The sequence below is a fragment of the Stegostoma tigrinum genome, chromosome 3 (genome assembly GCF_030684315.1).
Source record: "Stegostoma tigrinum isolate sSteTig4 chromosome 3, sSteTig4.hap1, whole genome shotgun sequence".
Taxonomy (NCBI): Eukaryota; Metazoa; Chordata; class Chondrichthyes; order Orectolobiformes; family Stegostomatidae; genus Stegostoma; species Stegostoma tigrinum.
The window spans coordinates 105,240,962-105,257,013 of record NC_081356.1 but is presented as its reverse complement, the minus strand read 5'-3'; the positions used below and the strand labels follow the sequence as shown (position 1 = coordinate 105,257,013).

Here is a 16,052-nt window from a genome sequence, read left to right as displayed (position 1 = left end):
CTGATCAAGATAGTTCAAGAGTGAAAAGGGAAATAAAAATTATTATATGTGTTCCACCTCAAGTATCAAACTACAAATACTTTACATATCTCAATACCAAGTGCACTCCTGTTACATTGAGCACGTGGCTGAATAATTCGACACATACCTCATTTTTGGATTTTTGATCAGCACCTTTCTCAATCAACATTTTCAGAATACTCAGGTGTCCAAACCAGGCTGCGAGAAGAAAGGCATTCATTCCATACTTCAAAGAAAAATGAAAACCATCTTGTCAGCATCATTCTATGAATCTCCTTCACACTTGAGACCCCACTGGCTGCACAGAACATGAAATCATGCAGCATAAAAGGACAGCAATTGGCTCATTAGGTCTATGCTGCCTCTTTGAAAAAGATATCCCAGCTCCTGCTCACAATCCCTGAATTATTTCTTTTCGAAAATTGATCCAAATCCCTTACAAAAACTAGTATTAATCTGCTACAATGAAATTTCAAGGAGCACATTCCCAAATAGCATCATTTTACGTTTAAACGTGAATTTCTCTTCAACTTCCCGCTGTTAGGAATTATCTTAAACTGGAAGTAAAACAGATTAGGACCATTTATTCTTAATGGATCACTGGAGACTGTTTTGTTGCCCAGAAGCCAAAGAAAAACTTTCATTGTTCTGCACCTACACTATGAATTTTAACATATATCAATTCTTATCTGAGCTATTTGCTGGACAATTTTAATTGAGGCATTTTTCAATTCTGGTAAGCAAACATAATGGAGTCACTTCAGACCAAATGAGGCTCATTCTCCTGATGTTTGAGGTATATGAGGGAACAAGCTGAAGTAATAGTAATTTCATTCCAGATTAACATTTAGTAAACTAAGCAACTAAACACTCTGACTGAATTCCAATAACAACAGAAACTCAGAGTCAACATAATGTCTATGGCTGATGGTGCAAAAGGGGTGATATCACATTATTTGTCCATTATGTATTTCTTCCAAATTTCACTTCTTTTAAACTCAATGAAAATATAACTCAGAAGGTTTGTAAAATGGGCAATTTATCTGATTGTGCCTATGTTAGTCACTCAAAGTCAAAATCACCCTTGAATTTTTTTCACTGCCACACCATCAGAAAGTTGAGTTTACCAAATTGCATTGTCCTACAAATGGTCTTCTTGTTAGCATAGCATTTCTTTCCCCTAAGCCAGAAATCCCTTTATTGATGCCAGTCCAGGATCTGGTGATCAAGGCAAGTGTATTCATGATGTGACCTTGACCATCAACCTACAAACTCTTCCAACACATACCATTAGCAGGCAGTAAAAGCAGGAGAGATTCCTGGTCAGTCATGTGATGGAAAGATTGTTGTAGCTGCAATAACTTCAGAGAAGCCAGTATCTGGTCACTAAGTGACCCATTATTTATACATGCATAGTACTTGAGACAAAAACAGAAATTGCTGGAAAAGTTCAGCAGATCTGGCAGCATCTATGGAGAGAAATCAGAGTTAATGTTTCAGAGCGAGTGACATTTCCTCAGAATTGATGGTAGCTAGGAAAATGTTGGTTTATATGCAGAAGATGAAGTGTGGGGAGGGGATAAGGTGTAAATGCTAGATGGGGATATAGTCCAGAGAAAGAAGTGGATGACAATCTGGCCGGAGAGAGAATAGCTGTTATTGGGGACAGTCAGTGGCTTACAATGAGTCGTGTGTAATAGCAGGCTATGTGATGACAAGGCCTGAGTTGTAGGGGTTGAAGTAAGAACATGGGAGAGCTCAAACCCTAAAGTTATTGAACTCAATATTGAGTCTGGAGGGCTGCATGGTCCCCAAGTGGAAAATGAGGTGCTGTTCTTCCAGCTTGCCTGAGCTTCACTGGAACATCGCAGCAAGCCTGAGACAGAAATGCTGGCCAGGGAACAGGGTGGTGAGTTGAAGTGGCAGGCAACTGGGCCACCCCTGACCACCTTCTTCCTCAATCGAGGATTCTCCAGAACTGCTTTTGACAAGCCCCTCAGCCACATCTGACCCATCTCCCACACTTCAGCCCTCGCCCCCTCTCTTATTTTCCACAACAATGATTGGGTGCCCCTTGTCGTTACCTACCATCACACCAGCAATCACATCCAGAGGATCATTAACCACAATTTCCACCACCAGACATATATTCCCCTCCACCCCCTTGTCAGCCTTCCACAAGGACCGTTCCCTTCAGGACACCCTGGTCCACATTTCCTTCATCCTCAACACCCCCCCCCCCACCACCACCACCCCCCCGCCCCCCCCGCCCCCCCCCCCGCCCCCCCCCCCCCCCCGCCCCCCCCCCCGCCCCCCCCCCCCCGCCCCCGCCCCCCCCCCGCCCCCGCCCCCCCCCCCCCCGCCCCCCCCCCCCCGCCCCCCCCCCCCCCCCCCCGCCCCCCCGCCCCCCCCCCCACCCCCCCCCCCCCAGCCCCCCCACCCCACCCCCCCCGCCCCCCCCCCGCCCCCGCCCCCCCCCCGCCCCCGCCCCCCCCCCCCCCCCGCCCCCCCCCCCCCCGCCCCCCCCCCCCCCGCCCCCCCCCCGCCCCCCCCCCCCGCCGCCCCCCCCCCCCGCCGCCCCCCCCCCCCCGCCCCCCCCCCCCGCCCCCCCCCCCCCGCCCCCCCCCCCCGCCCCCGCCCCCCCCCCCCCCGCCGCCCCCCCCCCCCCGCCGCCCCCCCCCCCCCGCCGCCCCCCCCCCCGCCCCCCCCCCCGCCCCCCCCCCCGCCCCCCCCCCCCCGCCCCCCCCCCCCCGCCCCCCCCCCCGCCCCCGCCCCCCCCCCCCCCCCCCCCCCCCCCGCCCCCGCCCCCCCCCCCCCCCCCGCCCCCCCCCCCCCGCCCCCCCCGCCCCCGCCCCCCCCCCCGCCCCCCCCCCCGCCGCCCCCCCCGCCCCCCCCCCCCCGCCCCCCCCGCCCCCGCCCCCCCCCCCGCCCCCCCCCCCGCCGCCCCCCCCGCCCCCCCCCGCCCCCCCCCCCCGCCCCCCCCCGCCCCCCCCGCCCCCCCCGCCCCCCCCCCCCGCCCCCCCCGCCCCCCCCGCCCCCCCCCCCGCCCCCGCCCCCCCCCCCCCCCGCCCCCCCCCCCCCGCCCCCGCCCCCCCCCCCCCCGCCCCCGCCCCCCCACCCCCAGCCCCCCCACCCCCCCCCCACCCCCCCCCCAGCCCCCCCCCCCACCCCCCCCCCCAGCCCCCCCACCCCCCCCCCCCCCCCAGCCGCCCCCCCCACCCCCCCCCCCACCCCCCCCCCCAGCCCCCCCACCCCACCCCCCCACCCCCCCCCCCACCCCCCCACCCCCCCCACCCCCCCCCCCCACCCCCCCCCCCCCCCACCCCCCCCCCCCCCCCCACCCCCCCCCCCACCCCCCCCCCCCCCAGCCCCCCCCACCCCGCCCCCCCACCCCCCCCCCCCCCAGCCCCCCCCCCCCACCCCCCCCCCCCCCAGCCCCCCCCCCCCCCACCCCCCCCCCCCCCCAGCCCCCCCCCCCCCAGCCCCCCCCCCCCCCACCCCCCCCCCCCCCCCAGCCCCCCCCCCCCCACCCCCCCCCCCCCCCCAGCCCCCCCCCCACCCCCCCCCCACCCCCCCCCCCCCCCCAGCCCCCCCCCCCCACCCCCCCCCCCCCCAGCCCCCCCCCCCCACCCCCCCCCCCCCCCCCCCCAGCCCCCCCCCCCCACCCCCCCCCCCCCAGCCACCCCCCCCCCCCCCAGCCCCCCCCCCCACCCCCCCCCCCCCCCCCACCCCCCCCCCCCCCCCCCCAGCCCGCCCCCCCACCCCCACCCCCCCCCACCCCCCCCCCCCCCCAGCCCGCCCCCCCACCCCCACCCCCCCCCGCCCCCCCCCCGCCCCCCCACCCCCAGCCCCCCCACCCCCCCCCCCAGCCGCCGCCCCACCCCCCCCCCCCCAGCCGCCCCCCCACCCCCCCCCAGCCCCCCCCCCCCCACCCCCCCCCCCCAGCCCCCCCCCCCCCAGCCCCCCCCCCCCCACCCCCCCCCCCAGCCCCCCCCCCGCCCCCCCACCCCCCCCCGCCCCCCCACCCCCCCCCCCCAGCCCCCCCACCCCACCCCCCCCCCCAGCCCCCCCCCCCCCCCCCCAGCCCCCCCCCCGCCCCCCCACCCCCCCCCCGCCCCCCACCCCCCCCCCCCCAGCCCCCCCACCCCACCCCCCCCCCCAGCCCCCCCCCCGCCCCCCCACCCCCCCCCGCCCCCCCACCCCCCCCCCCCAGCCCCCCCACCCCACCCCCCCTTTACCATTGCTAGCCAAAGCTACTACAACAGGCATGACAAATTGCATACTGCCACAGCAACATGAATTCCTTGGCTGATTGGTAACATATCACCAACTGCACCAGGAAGAGATGTACAACTGTTGTGTAACTGTCATTTAACAGTAGGATTTTCACAAACCTTATCTTTAATGTCCACCACTGCATTGTGTTTGAGGAGAAAGGTAACAGCATTTTCATTCATGTTAGCAACGGCATACTGTAAGGCAGTGCGACCCAACTGCTCAGAAATAGAGGCAGAATTAATCACAATTAACTCATCTCACAAAAAATACATACTGTATAGACAATGCACCAATTTGCTATCATGTTGTTCTGATCTCATTACAAAATTTTTTAAACATTAATGATTTATAAAAATGATTCAGCTGCAGCAAAGTAAGGGAGATAAAGGGATAGCCAGAAAGTGGTATACTGAGGTCGAAAATGCTGAAGAAATTAACAGTAAGAGACTTAGAGAGAGAAAAACCTATAAAGAGGTAAACGCAAAGACAGAAATAAGTAAAAATAAGGTAAAATACTTCAGGCAAACGGAGAGTTATTCTTGCTGTTTAAGTTGTTCAGTATAAGTGGAGCTTTAAGTTAATGGTTAACAATCACAGCTGGGCAATATAACGAGGTGCATGTTAAGCAGGATCATTTGACATTCCCCTGCGTGCCTAAATCAGACAGAATTTTTCCAGTGAGTGTTTGGAGCTAAAGCCAGGACGATATGTAAATCCAGGGTAACATATTTGCCAGCAGCATACTCATGGGCATAACTTTATAGAAGATTGGCTCCTAATTGGGCATCTCATTAGTTGCCATCCAATTAAGGGCAGCAAGTGGAAAAGAAAAAGGTCCAGGTGGGACTGACATCCATGAACTGTCAGCATCTCAACCAGGAGAGGCAACCAAGGCTAAGGCACAGTGATCATGCAAAATAGTTCTACTCTTAGATAGCAATAGGATATTTAGGACCATCTACATTGACAGGGAAACCAAATGCAGGAATGATTTTGAGAGCAAAGCTGGCCATCTGAGTCTTGCAGGTTTGTAATTAGGGGACTGAGAGCAAACTCCATTGGCTCTCTAACTGGGAGGCCACCTCTAAAATGTTGCAGTGCTCAGAACTCAGTGGAATTGGATTGAAGGGTCTTTACAATGCTGCAAAGCTCAATGACTTGTGCAATGCCAAACTAGTTCCATCAGCAATCAGTGTGTAAGCATCTGCCAACATCACTTTGAAAGTAAGTAATAATAATCGCCTCTCATTAGGTGAAGCACATGGATGGGATCAGAACCTTACATAAATAACAACTGTCAAATTCCCACCATTTTACAGAATGTTATGTTCATTTCAAATTATAATACCACTTAAGAGACACAGACTAGCTGCTACAGTCCTCATTCATCCAAAGAAAACAAACATAATAGGAAATATTTTCAGGGCCTCTGGGGCCAAGTCTCAGCATGGGCATGATTTTGAAATCATGGTCTCAGATGTGATTTCAGGGACCTGACAAGTCCAGCGCAATATTGAATTTTGAAAGGGTCTGTGAATGGGAGGGATGGAACAGGAAACATGTTTTAGGCTAATTCATTTGCCCTCGAAGTTCCGAGACGACCATCCCATGGAGACTGTGATGTTTAATCTTCAATGAAGCCTTGAGCGCATTAGGTCCCAGCCAACAGGTTCTTTGTTAGAGACATTGGAAAGTTGATTTGCATTTGTGAAAGCCTGAATTTTGGGAGCCCAAACAGCACTGGATCTAAGATAACAAAGTGTGAAGCTGGATGAACGCAGCAGGCCAAGCAGCATCTCAGTAGCACAAAAGCTGATGTTTCAGGCCTAGACCCTTCATCAGAGAGCCTTCACACTTTGTTATCTTGGATTCTCCAGCATCTGCAGTTCCCATTATCTCTGAGCACTGGATCTAATGTCGTTCCTTTCCTGTGTTTGTCTCCTACACTGGACAGAAGTACAAGGTGTGGGCTCGCTATCTGCACCCTTATCCCACGTCACCATAAACTGGGATGGGAATTCAGAACTGAATGCTGCCTGTCATTTTTAACTCCCTGTCTCTATTCCTCTGTGGCCATAGGCAGAATCCAAAAGTCATGCTAGACTCAAAGAATAGCAAAGCATAATGCATCATCTGTAGCAGATGAGCATAATTACTTACTTCAGTCTTAACATTAATCTGAACCTTCATATTTAAGCATCTTGACAAAGTGTTGATATCATTGCTTTTAGCGGCATTAAGGAATTCTTTCTCTGCTGGCAACACTGTTTTGGAAAGGGAAAAATGAACAATTCCAGTTACTTCTGTGAATATAGAAACCCAAAGTTTTAGTATGAAGGAAACATGACAAAATTACATTGACAGATTTTTACTTCCTTCGGATTTCTAACAGCATTAGACAGCAAGAACTTGCATTGACATAATGGTTTTCAGTTCTTACTTAGTCCCTAAGTACTCTGCAGCCCTTGAAGCCCTTCAGTAAAGGCAAGCAAGGCAGCTAATTGGTGCATAACAGGTACAACAAACTGCAAAAGAGATGAAGAATTAATTTTTTTTAAGCATTGGTTGGAGAAAAAATGTTGACTACATCATCCAGTCCTTCTTAAAATGAAGCCTTTACATCTAGTTGGATAGGCATTAGGCATACAAGGTTTTGCTTTCAGTCCTCATCTGATGCACATTACCTCCGACAATGCAACACTGTCCTCAGATTGCACTGATTCCTAGATCTAAGGTGATTTTCAGTATTGCAGGAAACTTCAATCTTCATACTTTTGAGTTAGGTGAAACTACTACTACCAGCTGAATTATACGGACAACTGAACATAACCACCTGTATAGTACAAGTACCCCACGCAAACTGCATTTCAGATGTCAGACTTCATACAAAATCATGATTAAGTGCATTTGAACAAACATTTCAAAGTTTGCTTTTTCTTTTCCTCACCCATATTTTCCAGAAAGAGATGAATAAAGTTTCAATAGCAGTGAAACTGTGATTGGTTCCAAGTTTTGTGAATTTAAATTCCTTCCCCACCGGAAGTAGAGGACCACTTCCCTTCAAGGGACAGGCTAGTAGTGAGTGGCTGAGGCCAGTAACAGATGCCTTTAAGGGAAGGCTAGACAAGGATAACAGACCAAAGGAAAGAGATGGTTCTGCTAACAGTTATAGATGAAAAAAGATGGGAGGGCCATTAAGTGGAACATTAATGCAAGTCTGAATTGATTGGGTTGAACACCTGTTTCTGAACATATAACTTATGTTGCCCCATGTAAAACATCATAATTGTGTGTCATAACCTTTCAGCAAATCTGGGCAGAGCATCTAGTAGTAGCAAAAGATCTCAACTGAGTTATTCAGATAATTGACTTTTATTACTGCCCTTTCTTCCCAAATCCAACAAAAGCATTCAACTTCAAGCATTAGACAGAAACAAAAATACGTCACTGATGTCAGACAATCGTCATTTATTTTTACCCTCAGATAGAGGGCATAAAGGTCAAAGTCCAAGGGATCAGACCATCCCAATAAATCCGACTTCTAGCTTTTGCCATTTGGAATTTCCAGGATGCCACAATCCATGTCAGCACCCTCAACTGAAAACATGACTGTGGGTCCAAACAAAATACTGGGAAGTGTTCAATTAATTACACATAATAAAATAAGACAGAATGAGCCGATCTATTTACATAACACAGTGTGATAGATTTTGGAACACACAATGAAAGACAATATTTTATCTATCTCAACAGCATCCCTTAAAATCCTTTCAAATACTAGAGGTGTGTGAAACTGGGGTCCCGTTTAAAACTGCATGCTTTTAGTATTCCAAATTATGCATTTCCTGTGTAACATGAGACTTCATTTAACCATGGTAACTTGCTTTCTACCAGTGTAAACAAATATTTATTGGGTGCCACACTATCCTATAATGAATACAATGTTTTCAAAAACAATAAAGTGTGGAGCTGGATGAACATGGCAGGCCAAGATGCTGCTTGGCCGGCTATATTCATCCAGCTCCATATTTTGTTATCTCAGATTCGCCAGCATCTGCAGTCCCATTATCTCTGATACCCATTATCTCAAAAATAAGATGTTTTGTTCTTAGAGGAATGAAAGCTAATCTTCAAAACAAGGTGAGCAATGGTGACATCATTCACAGACATCATGGTAATGGGCAAAAGTATTCAACTGACTGACACGGATTAAGTGACTTGCCCTTAGAAATAGGGCATATCAACAACTGCTCAGGGGCAGAGAGCAGTCCTTGTAGTCAGTGGTCCTTGTCGGGTAGTTCTTGGGGACAGTCCTCATTAAACTGTCCTTATCCGGTGGACCTCAGAGAGTTTTCTTCTCCAGGTGGAAGGCAAACTAGAAGAGGAGGAAGAAACAGGGAAGAGTTCCCTAACCCCACAGCCAGAAAGCAGGATGCTACCACCACAACTTTAACAAGATCAACACATTCTACACTAGCAGCCTGTTTGTCCTCTGGGATCAGTGAATGATTCTCAATTATTATGGTTATGTACTTTTCTTGACCTAATTAACTAATGCATCATAACTAAATTGCTGCTTCCCAATAAATTCAATAATCTACAGACGGTTCTGCTAGAACGCGATTGTTGCGTTCCAGCACAACACTGGGTAGTAGAAAATTGTGCTATATTAATAACTGGGCCTATGGAAAAGTGGTGTCAGGGACAGATCACCAAAAAAGTGTAACACAAAGGATAGCACTACTTCAGTAGCTGTTCAGACAGGTTGGTCTGACCGTGACAACAGCTCTGTACCTCCTTCTCGGATTGATACAACTGTCCTCACTATTTACAAAAAGTACGGAACAGTTACCCAGGTATCCTGATTAATATTTATTCCTTAGTCAGCAACACAATGACAGCTGCTCTGGTCATTATCACATTGCTGCTTGTGGGAGAGTGTTGTGTGAAAATTAGCTTCTGTATTTTCAACAATGACTGCACTTCAAAAATACTTCAGTGGCTGTGAAGCTCTTTATAACATCCTGAGGTTGTGAAAGGTGTAAGCCTTTGTAAGGAAAGAAGATCTAAGTTCAAGTCCTGCCTCAGAACTCAATGGTCTGGGAAGGTGCGTTCCCAATGCAACGAAAAAGATTGATACTCAATCAGCAAATTCTTCCAACTCTGTCAGTAGCAGACTGTAAGATTGGCAGAGATTCCTGGTTAGCCGTGTGACTTAAACAAAATTGGAGATTCTGTCTCCACTATCCACTGCTCCTGTCTGTGACGTATACACATTTGTATGTTGCCATTGCAACTCAGACTCCTTAACGATCTTATCACCACACAAGGGTATCAAGGGCTATACAGCAAAGGTGGGAAAATCAGGTTGAAACATAAGTCAACCATGATCTGACTAATTACTTCTAAAGGCTGCTGGACCTTCCTGGTGTACCCAGGTCCTATGTCTCACAGTGTTTCCTTTCAAGGAAATACTGTTAGATATACTGCTTTTCACTGTCCCTTAACACACTACTTTTCCTGATTACAGACCTGCTGGCTTCTTACTTTTGAGCTTTAATGGAGGCTGATAGGGAAAATTTCTCTGCGTCTCTCAGAATCACTGCATTGTACAAGTACACTGTAGGTATCATTAGCAAAGGGCTCCTGACACCAAGATGGCTACTCAATGGAAGTGTGTTATAGCCAACACAAGTTCACAAGAATCATCACAGAATCCCTACAGTGTTCAGCTCAACAAGTCCACACCGACCCTCAGAGTTTCCCACCCACAGCCATCCCCAGAATCTAAACATCCCTGAACACTATGGCCAATTTGGCATGGACAATCCAGCTAGCCTGCACATCTTTTCCCAGCGTTCCCCTATTCATCAATCACGATGCCGAAACACAATTTATAGTAGAATCCCTTGTATCAGAAAATCACTACAAATCATCAACTGCCTTTATTAGGTAACTGTAACCATGAAACAACGCACCCCACCCCCCACGCCCCATCACCCCCAACACCAAAAGACAGAACTCCTTTCTCCATCAGATCTATAGGTTTGACTTAACTTTCGAATTTAACAGTCTTATAGTTTCTTCTTTAAGTATGCAGCAGGAGACTGGGCAGCACAGTGGCTCAGTGGTTAGCACTGCTGCCTCACAGCACCAGGGACCTGGGTTCAATTCCACTGTCAGGAGACTGCCTGTGTGGAGACTGCACATTCTTCCGTGACTGCTAGAGTTTCCTCTGGGTGCAAACGGTGGAATTTGAATTCAATAAATATCTGGAATTAAGAGTCTAATGATGACTGTGAGTCACATGCACCAGCACCTGCATGAACAAGCTGCCCCTAAGGATTCTTTTGCATCTATCCCCCCTCACCTTAAACCTGTGCCCATTAGTTTTGAGCTTCCCTACTCTGAGAATAAAATCTTGGCTATTCACTCCATCCATGCCCCTCATGATTCTATAAACCTCTATAAGGTCACCTGTCAGCCTGCAACACTCCAGGGAAAACAGACTCAGCCTATTCAGCCTCTCCACATAGCTCAAACCCTCCAAACCCTGGCGACATCCTTGTTAAGTCTTTTCTGATCCCTTTTAGAAAAGGGTTCTTTAGACTGTAGGAGGAAACCAGTGCACCCGGAGGAACCCCATGCAGATATGGGCAGAATGTGCAAACTCCACACACTCATTGTGAACAATCTGGCTCATGTTGTCTCAACATTCTTTGCTATTAAAAACAAGACAATGTTTTCTTCCTGCTTCCATGACCTAATGAAGGTTTGTGTTATGCTCATGTGTATTTTTATGAAAAACTATGATATTATCTGTGATACAAAAATAACCCGGGAGATTTTCTATTATATAATCTAACAGATTAGCCTAAATAGTAATCGGAGAAACAGTATCTACCAAAATATGTCAGTTCCTGTGACTGTGGGCAAAGATATATGGATCAGTATCTATTCTTGGCATCAAGCTTAGAAAAATGCAATACATGTAAAACTTGGGATTAAGATCTTTCAGGGTAGGAACTTTGTTAAAGAAAGATGGCACACTATGATAAATTGCATGTAACATTCCTATGATGTAAGTGCTGCACAATGACTGTTTCCAACCAGCAAGAATCTGACTCACTCCATTTGACATTCAACAGCATTACCAGTAAGTGAAGTTCTCATCATCAACATTCTGCAGTTTACGGCTGACTAGAAATATAACTGGATCAATCACATAAATACTTTCAACTAGAGACTGGACAACCTGCGTTGAATAATTTACCTCCAGACCTCCCAAAGAATGTTCACCATCAAAGCATAAGTCCAGAATGCGATGGAGTACTCCAAACATGCTTGGACAGGGGCAGCTCCAACATCAATTGAGAAGCTCGGCATCATCCAGGACAAAGCAACCCTCTGAGGCCACCCATCAACCATCCACACACAGTGGCAGTAGTGTTCAGGATACACTACATGAACTCATTAAGGCTCCTCTGACAGCTCCTTCAAAATCTGCAACCTCTCCAAGAAAAGGGCAACAGTGTCATGGAAACACGCAAGTTTTACCATGTGTAAAACACCATTCTGAACATTATTCTCCAATCCTTTACAACCGCTGGGTCAAAATCCCGGAATTCCCATCCTAACTGTACTGTCTGTATCGTGTAGGTATACCCGAACATTGAAGAAGATAGTTCACTTTTTCAAAGCACCTTCTACGGAACTATGGATGGGCAATAAATGCCTACCTTTCCAGCAATGCTCACATTCAACGTTTAAAAAAAAGGTGAATTAGCTCATGAGATAGGATAGCAAATGTGGTTCCGCTGTTCAAGAAGTGGAGTGGAGACAACCCAAGTAATTATAGACCAGTGAGCCTTACCTCAGTTGTTGGTCAAGTGTTGGAAAAGGTTATAAGGGATAGGATTTATAATCATCTAGAAAAGAATAAATTGATTAGGGATAGTCAGCACGGTTTTGTGAAGGGAAGGTCGTGCCTCACAAACCTTATTGAGTTCTTTGAGAAGGTAACCAAACAGGTAGATGAGAGTAAACCGGTTGATGTGGTGTATATGGATTTCAGCAAGGCGTTCGCTAAGGTTCCCCATAGTAGGCTATTTTACAAAATGCGGAGGAATGGGATTGTGGGAGATATAGCAGTTTGGATCGGAAATTGGCTTGCTGAAAGAAGACAGAGGGTTGTAGTTGATGGGAAATGTTCATCCTGGAGACCAGTTACTAGTGGTGTACCGCAAGGGTCAGTGTTGGGTCCACTGCTGTTTGTCATTTTTATAAATGACCTGGATGAGGGCGTAGAAGGATGCGCTAGTAAATTTGCAGACGATACTAAGGTCGGTGGAGTTGTGGATAGTAACGAAGGATGCTGTAGGTTGCAGAGAAACATAGATAAGCTGCAGAGCTGGGCTGAGAGGTGGCAAATGCAGTTTAATGCAGACAAGTGTGAGGTGATGCACTTTGGTAGGAGTAACCAGAAGGCAAAGTACAGGGCTAATGGTAAGATTCTTAGTAGTGTAGATGAGCAGAGAGATCTCGGTGTCCATGTACACAGATCCTTGAAAATTGCCACCCAGGTTGACAGGGTTGTTAAGAAGGCATACAGTGTTTTAGCTTTTATTAATAGAGGGATCGAGTTCCGGAACCAAGAGGTTATGGCGAAGCTGTACAAAACTCTGGTGCGGCCGCACTTGGAGTATTGTGTACAGTTCTGGGTCACCGCATTGTAAGAAGAATGTGGAAGCTTTGGAAAGGGTGCAGAGGAGATTTACTAGGATGTTGCCTGGTATGGAGGGAAGGTCTTACGAGGAAAGGCTGAGGGACTTGAGGCTGTTTTCATTAGGAAGAAGCAGGTTGAGAGGTGACTTAATTGAAACATATAAAATAATCAGAGGGTTAGATAGGGTGGATAGGGAGAGCCTTTTTCCTGGGATGGTGACGGCGAGCACAAGGGGGCGTAGCTTTAAATTGAGGAGTGAAAGATATAGGACAGGTGTCAGAGGTAGTTTCTTCACTCAGAGTAGTAAGGGAATGGATTGCTTTGCCTGCAACGGTAGTAGATTCGCCAACTTTAGGTACATTTAAGTCGTCATTGGATAAGCACATGGAATAGTGTAGGTTAGATGGGCTTGAGATCGGTATGACAGGTTGGCACAACATCGAGGGCCGAAGGGCCTGTACTGTGCTGTAATGTTCTATGTTCTAGATCTGACCTCCTGTGATTTCCTTAATCTATTTCATGTTACTATATTAATAATCTTTCTGATTACATCCAATTCATCCATAATGTTTACAGCTAAATTGTCATATATTGTAGCAAAACAACCATGTTCATAAAATATCTATTTTGAGTCAAACTTTCAACTCTTTTATTGCCTCTCTAATCGACAAAAACAGATGAAATGGAAAACATGAACCATTCAAGGATTAATACTGTCAATTAGTTGAAATCAGTAAGAAAAATGTGCAGAGGTTTAACACAGAAATTGTTAAAGGCAACACATAACAATTGGAATGCTTAGCTAACAGACTATAATGCTGCTTTGCACTAACTGTGATTGTGTTGTGTCATTCAAGTATACAGCAAAAATTCAAGGAGCAGGAACAGAACACATCTCTGGCCGTTTCTCAACTCCTAGTTATGGCAAACAGGACTTTAACAATGTCATTCAACTCTGGGCAGTCCTGGACCATGGAACCGCTACGAACTCCCTGTGGATCGGAGTAGGAGAACCAAGGATCTCAGCACAGTACTGAGGGAGCAGGGCATTGTCTGCGGCTTTATGAATCATCAACTTGAGGTCCACAGTGGTTAACCCCAACGGATAGAAAAGGTCCCATGGCACTAACTAAAATCGTGGCTGGTTTCTGGTTTCTTGGGCTTACATCTATCCCTATATTAGCATTGAAACAAATGGCCTTATGTTATTTAGTGCCAGTTTGCATTGCGAAAATCGCCTTTTGGGATGTGAGGATATCATGAACGTCAACATCACATACTGTATGTAATACACCTTTATGTGTGTGGTGTATATATTGCACAACTCTTAGTAAAATGTTGAGTGACTGGTTTTAAGCCTCTTAAGGCTACAAATACATCCCAGCACTATCACGTTCCCAAATCTGGAACACCCGATTTTATGTGTACTCACAGATCTCCATTTGAGATGACCCATCCCTTGAGGGACCCTTGACGAAGCTTTCGACAAATTCTTTCATGTTTCCGAACGAAGGTTGCATAGTTCACGAGGAATTGCTGTTACTCGATATATCAACTTGAAATCCTACAGATATGTATATATTTAAATTAAAATGATCCGCAAACTGATACTTGAAAGAGAGGCACATCTTTTTCAATTAGTTTGTCTTAACGATGTGTAATTACCGAAGACCAGCACCTGACGAAAGTTTATTTTTCTCCTCACTCTGATCGATGGCAGCCGTCGTGTACAACAAAGCTGAAACCTGTTCTATCAGTAAATAGTTTCAAGAGTTAAGGAAACCCAGAAGGTGTGGCTGTTGTTCCAACGTCATTTTAATACTCGTGACGAAGGTTGTTCCCCCTTTTGTGCTGACAAATTCGCTGCTGCCTTTCACTTATTGGCTTTACAAAGAAATCAGAAATTAGGTGGGGAAGTTAAAAACTAGGCGTAGTCCTAAACCAAAAAAAAAATTGTGCAGGTATCGTTAGTGTAATTTTCTCCGTCCAGGGTATCGAGAAACACTGGGCTCGTTATTTTCATAGATAATGGGAACTGCAGATGCTGGAGAATCCGATGAACACAGCGAGCCAAACAGCATCTCAGGAGCACAAAAGCTGACGTTTCGGGCCGAGACCTTTAATCATTTGACCCTTCTTCCTTTTTGACCCGAAACGTCAGCTTTCTTTCTCCTCTGATGCCGTTTGGCCTGCTGTGTGCATCCAGCTCTACACCTTGTATTTCTTAGATTCTGCAGCATTTGCAGTTCCTACTATCGTTGTTTTGACCAACAGTTTATGGCGCAGTGGTATTGTCGCTGCCTCTGAGCTAGGAGGTCCGATTTTAAGGCCCACCTGCCCCAGAGGTGGGTCATATCTGAACAATCCGATGTTAGGCTTTGCAAATTTGCTTAGTTTGCAGTGCACCCTGATGTCAACAGCATGGATTCAATTCCTGCACTGGCTGAAGTTACCATGAAGGATTTCTCCTTCTCCACCTCTCCCTTTACCTAAGGTCTGGTGATCCTTGGGTTAAATTACCACCAGTCATCTCTGTCTCTCACCAGACAGCAGCCTGATGGTCTGGTAAGACAATGGCAACTTTCTCTTTTACAGAGGTAGTGATGGGTGCACCAGTCAGAACTTAACGCTGTCTTTTTTCAAAATCGTGTACAGAGAGCTACAAAACAACATCCAGGAAAAAGTCCTACAGTATGTTTAAGTTTCATGGACAAGAGCTGAGATAAAATACCCTGCTGTCTGTAAGAAATTTGGCTCAACTTATACTTCCAGCTAGAGGGGCATCTGTCCCTACCACAGGGTCTGCGTTCAACTGCCATTTGCTCCAGAGGTAACATCTCCAAACAGGTTGATTATAAACTATCTACACTTCTTGAAGACTAGTTTCAACATTTGAGAATTTGGAAAGAGCCGATCAGGTTCAGTGAAAATCAGGAATATATATGCAAAAGAATGGAACCTGGATTTGTATCAAAAACAGAAGTTGCTGGAAAAGCTCAGCTGGTCTGGCAGCATCTTTGAAGAAAAA

General features: G+C 48.1%; 1 protein-coding gene across 4 annotated transcripts in view; it reads right to left on the bottom strand.

The window, feature by feature from the left end:
* The window catches only part of LOC125450997 (ankyrin repeat and death domain-containing protein 1A-like), a 100,166-nt gene extending 85,358 nt beyond the window's left edge, over positions 1-14,808 (bottom strand). The window contains exons 1-5 of one of the 4 annotated variants that reach the window (XR_007247190.2): positions 14,690-14,790; positions 14,457-14,588; positions 6,460-6,563; positions 4,416-4,514; positions 149-247 (exon numbers count right to left, since the gene is read on the bottom strand). Coding sequence is in view for 3 of the 4 variants with exons in the window: in XM_048527587.1 (XP_048383544.1) it covers positions 149-247; positions 4,416-4,514; positions 6,460-6,563; positions 14,457-14,544 (390 nt within the window). In the remaining variant the exon portion in view is untranslated. Of the gene's footprint in view, positions 1-148; positions 248-4,415; positions 4,515-6,459; positions 6,564-14,456; positions 14,589-14,689 lie in introns of all 4 variants that reach the window. The other 3 variants (XM_048527587.1, XM_048527588.2, XM_048527585.2) reach the window with 3 other exon arrangements.
* Positions 14,809-16,052: the final 1,244 nt, after the last annotated feature.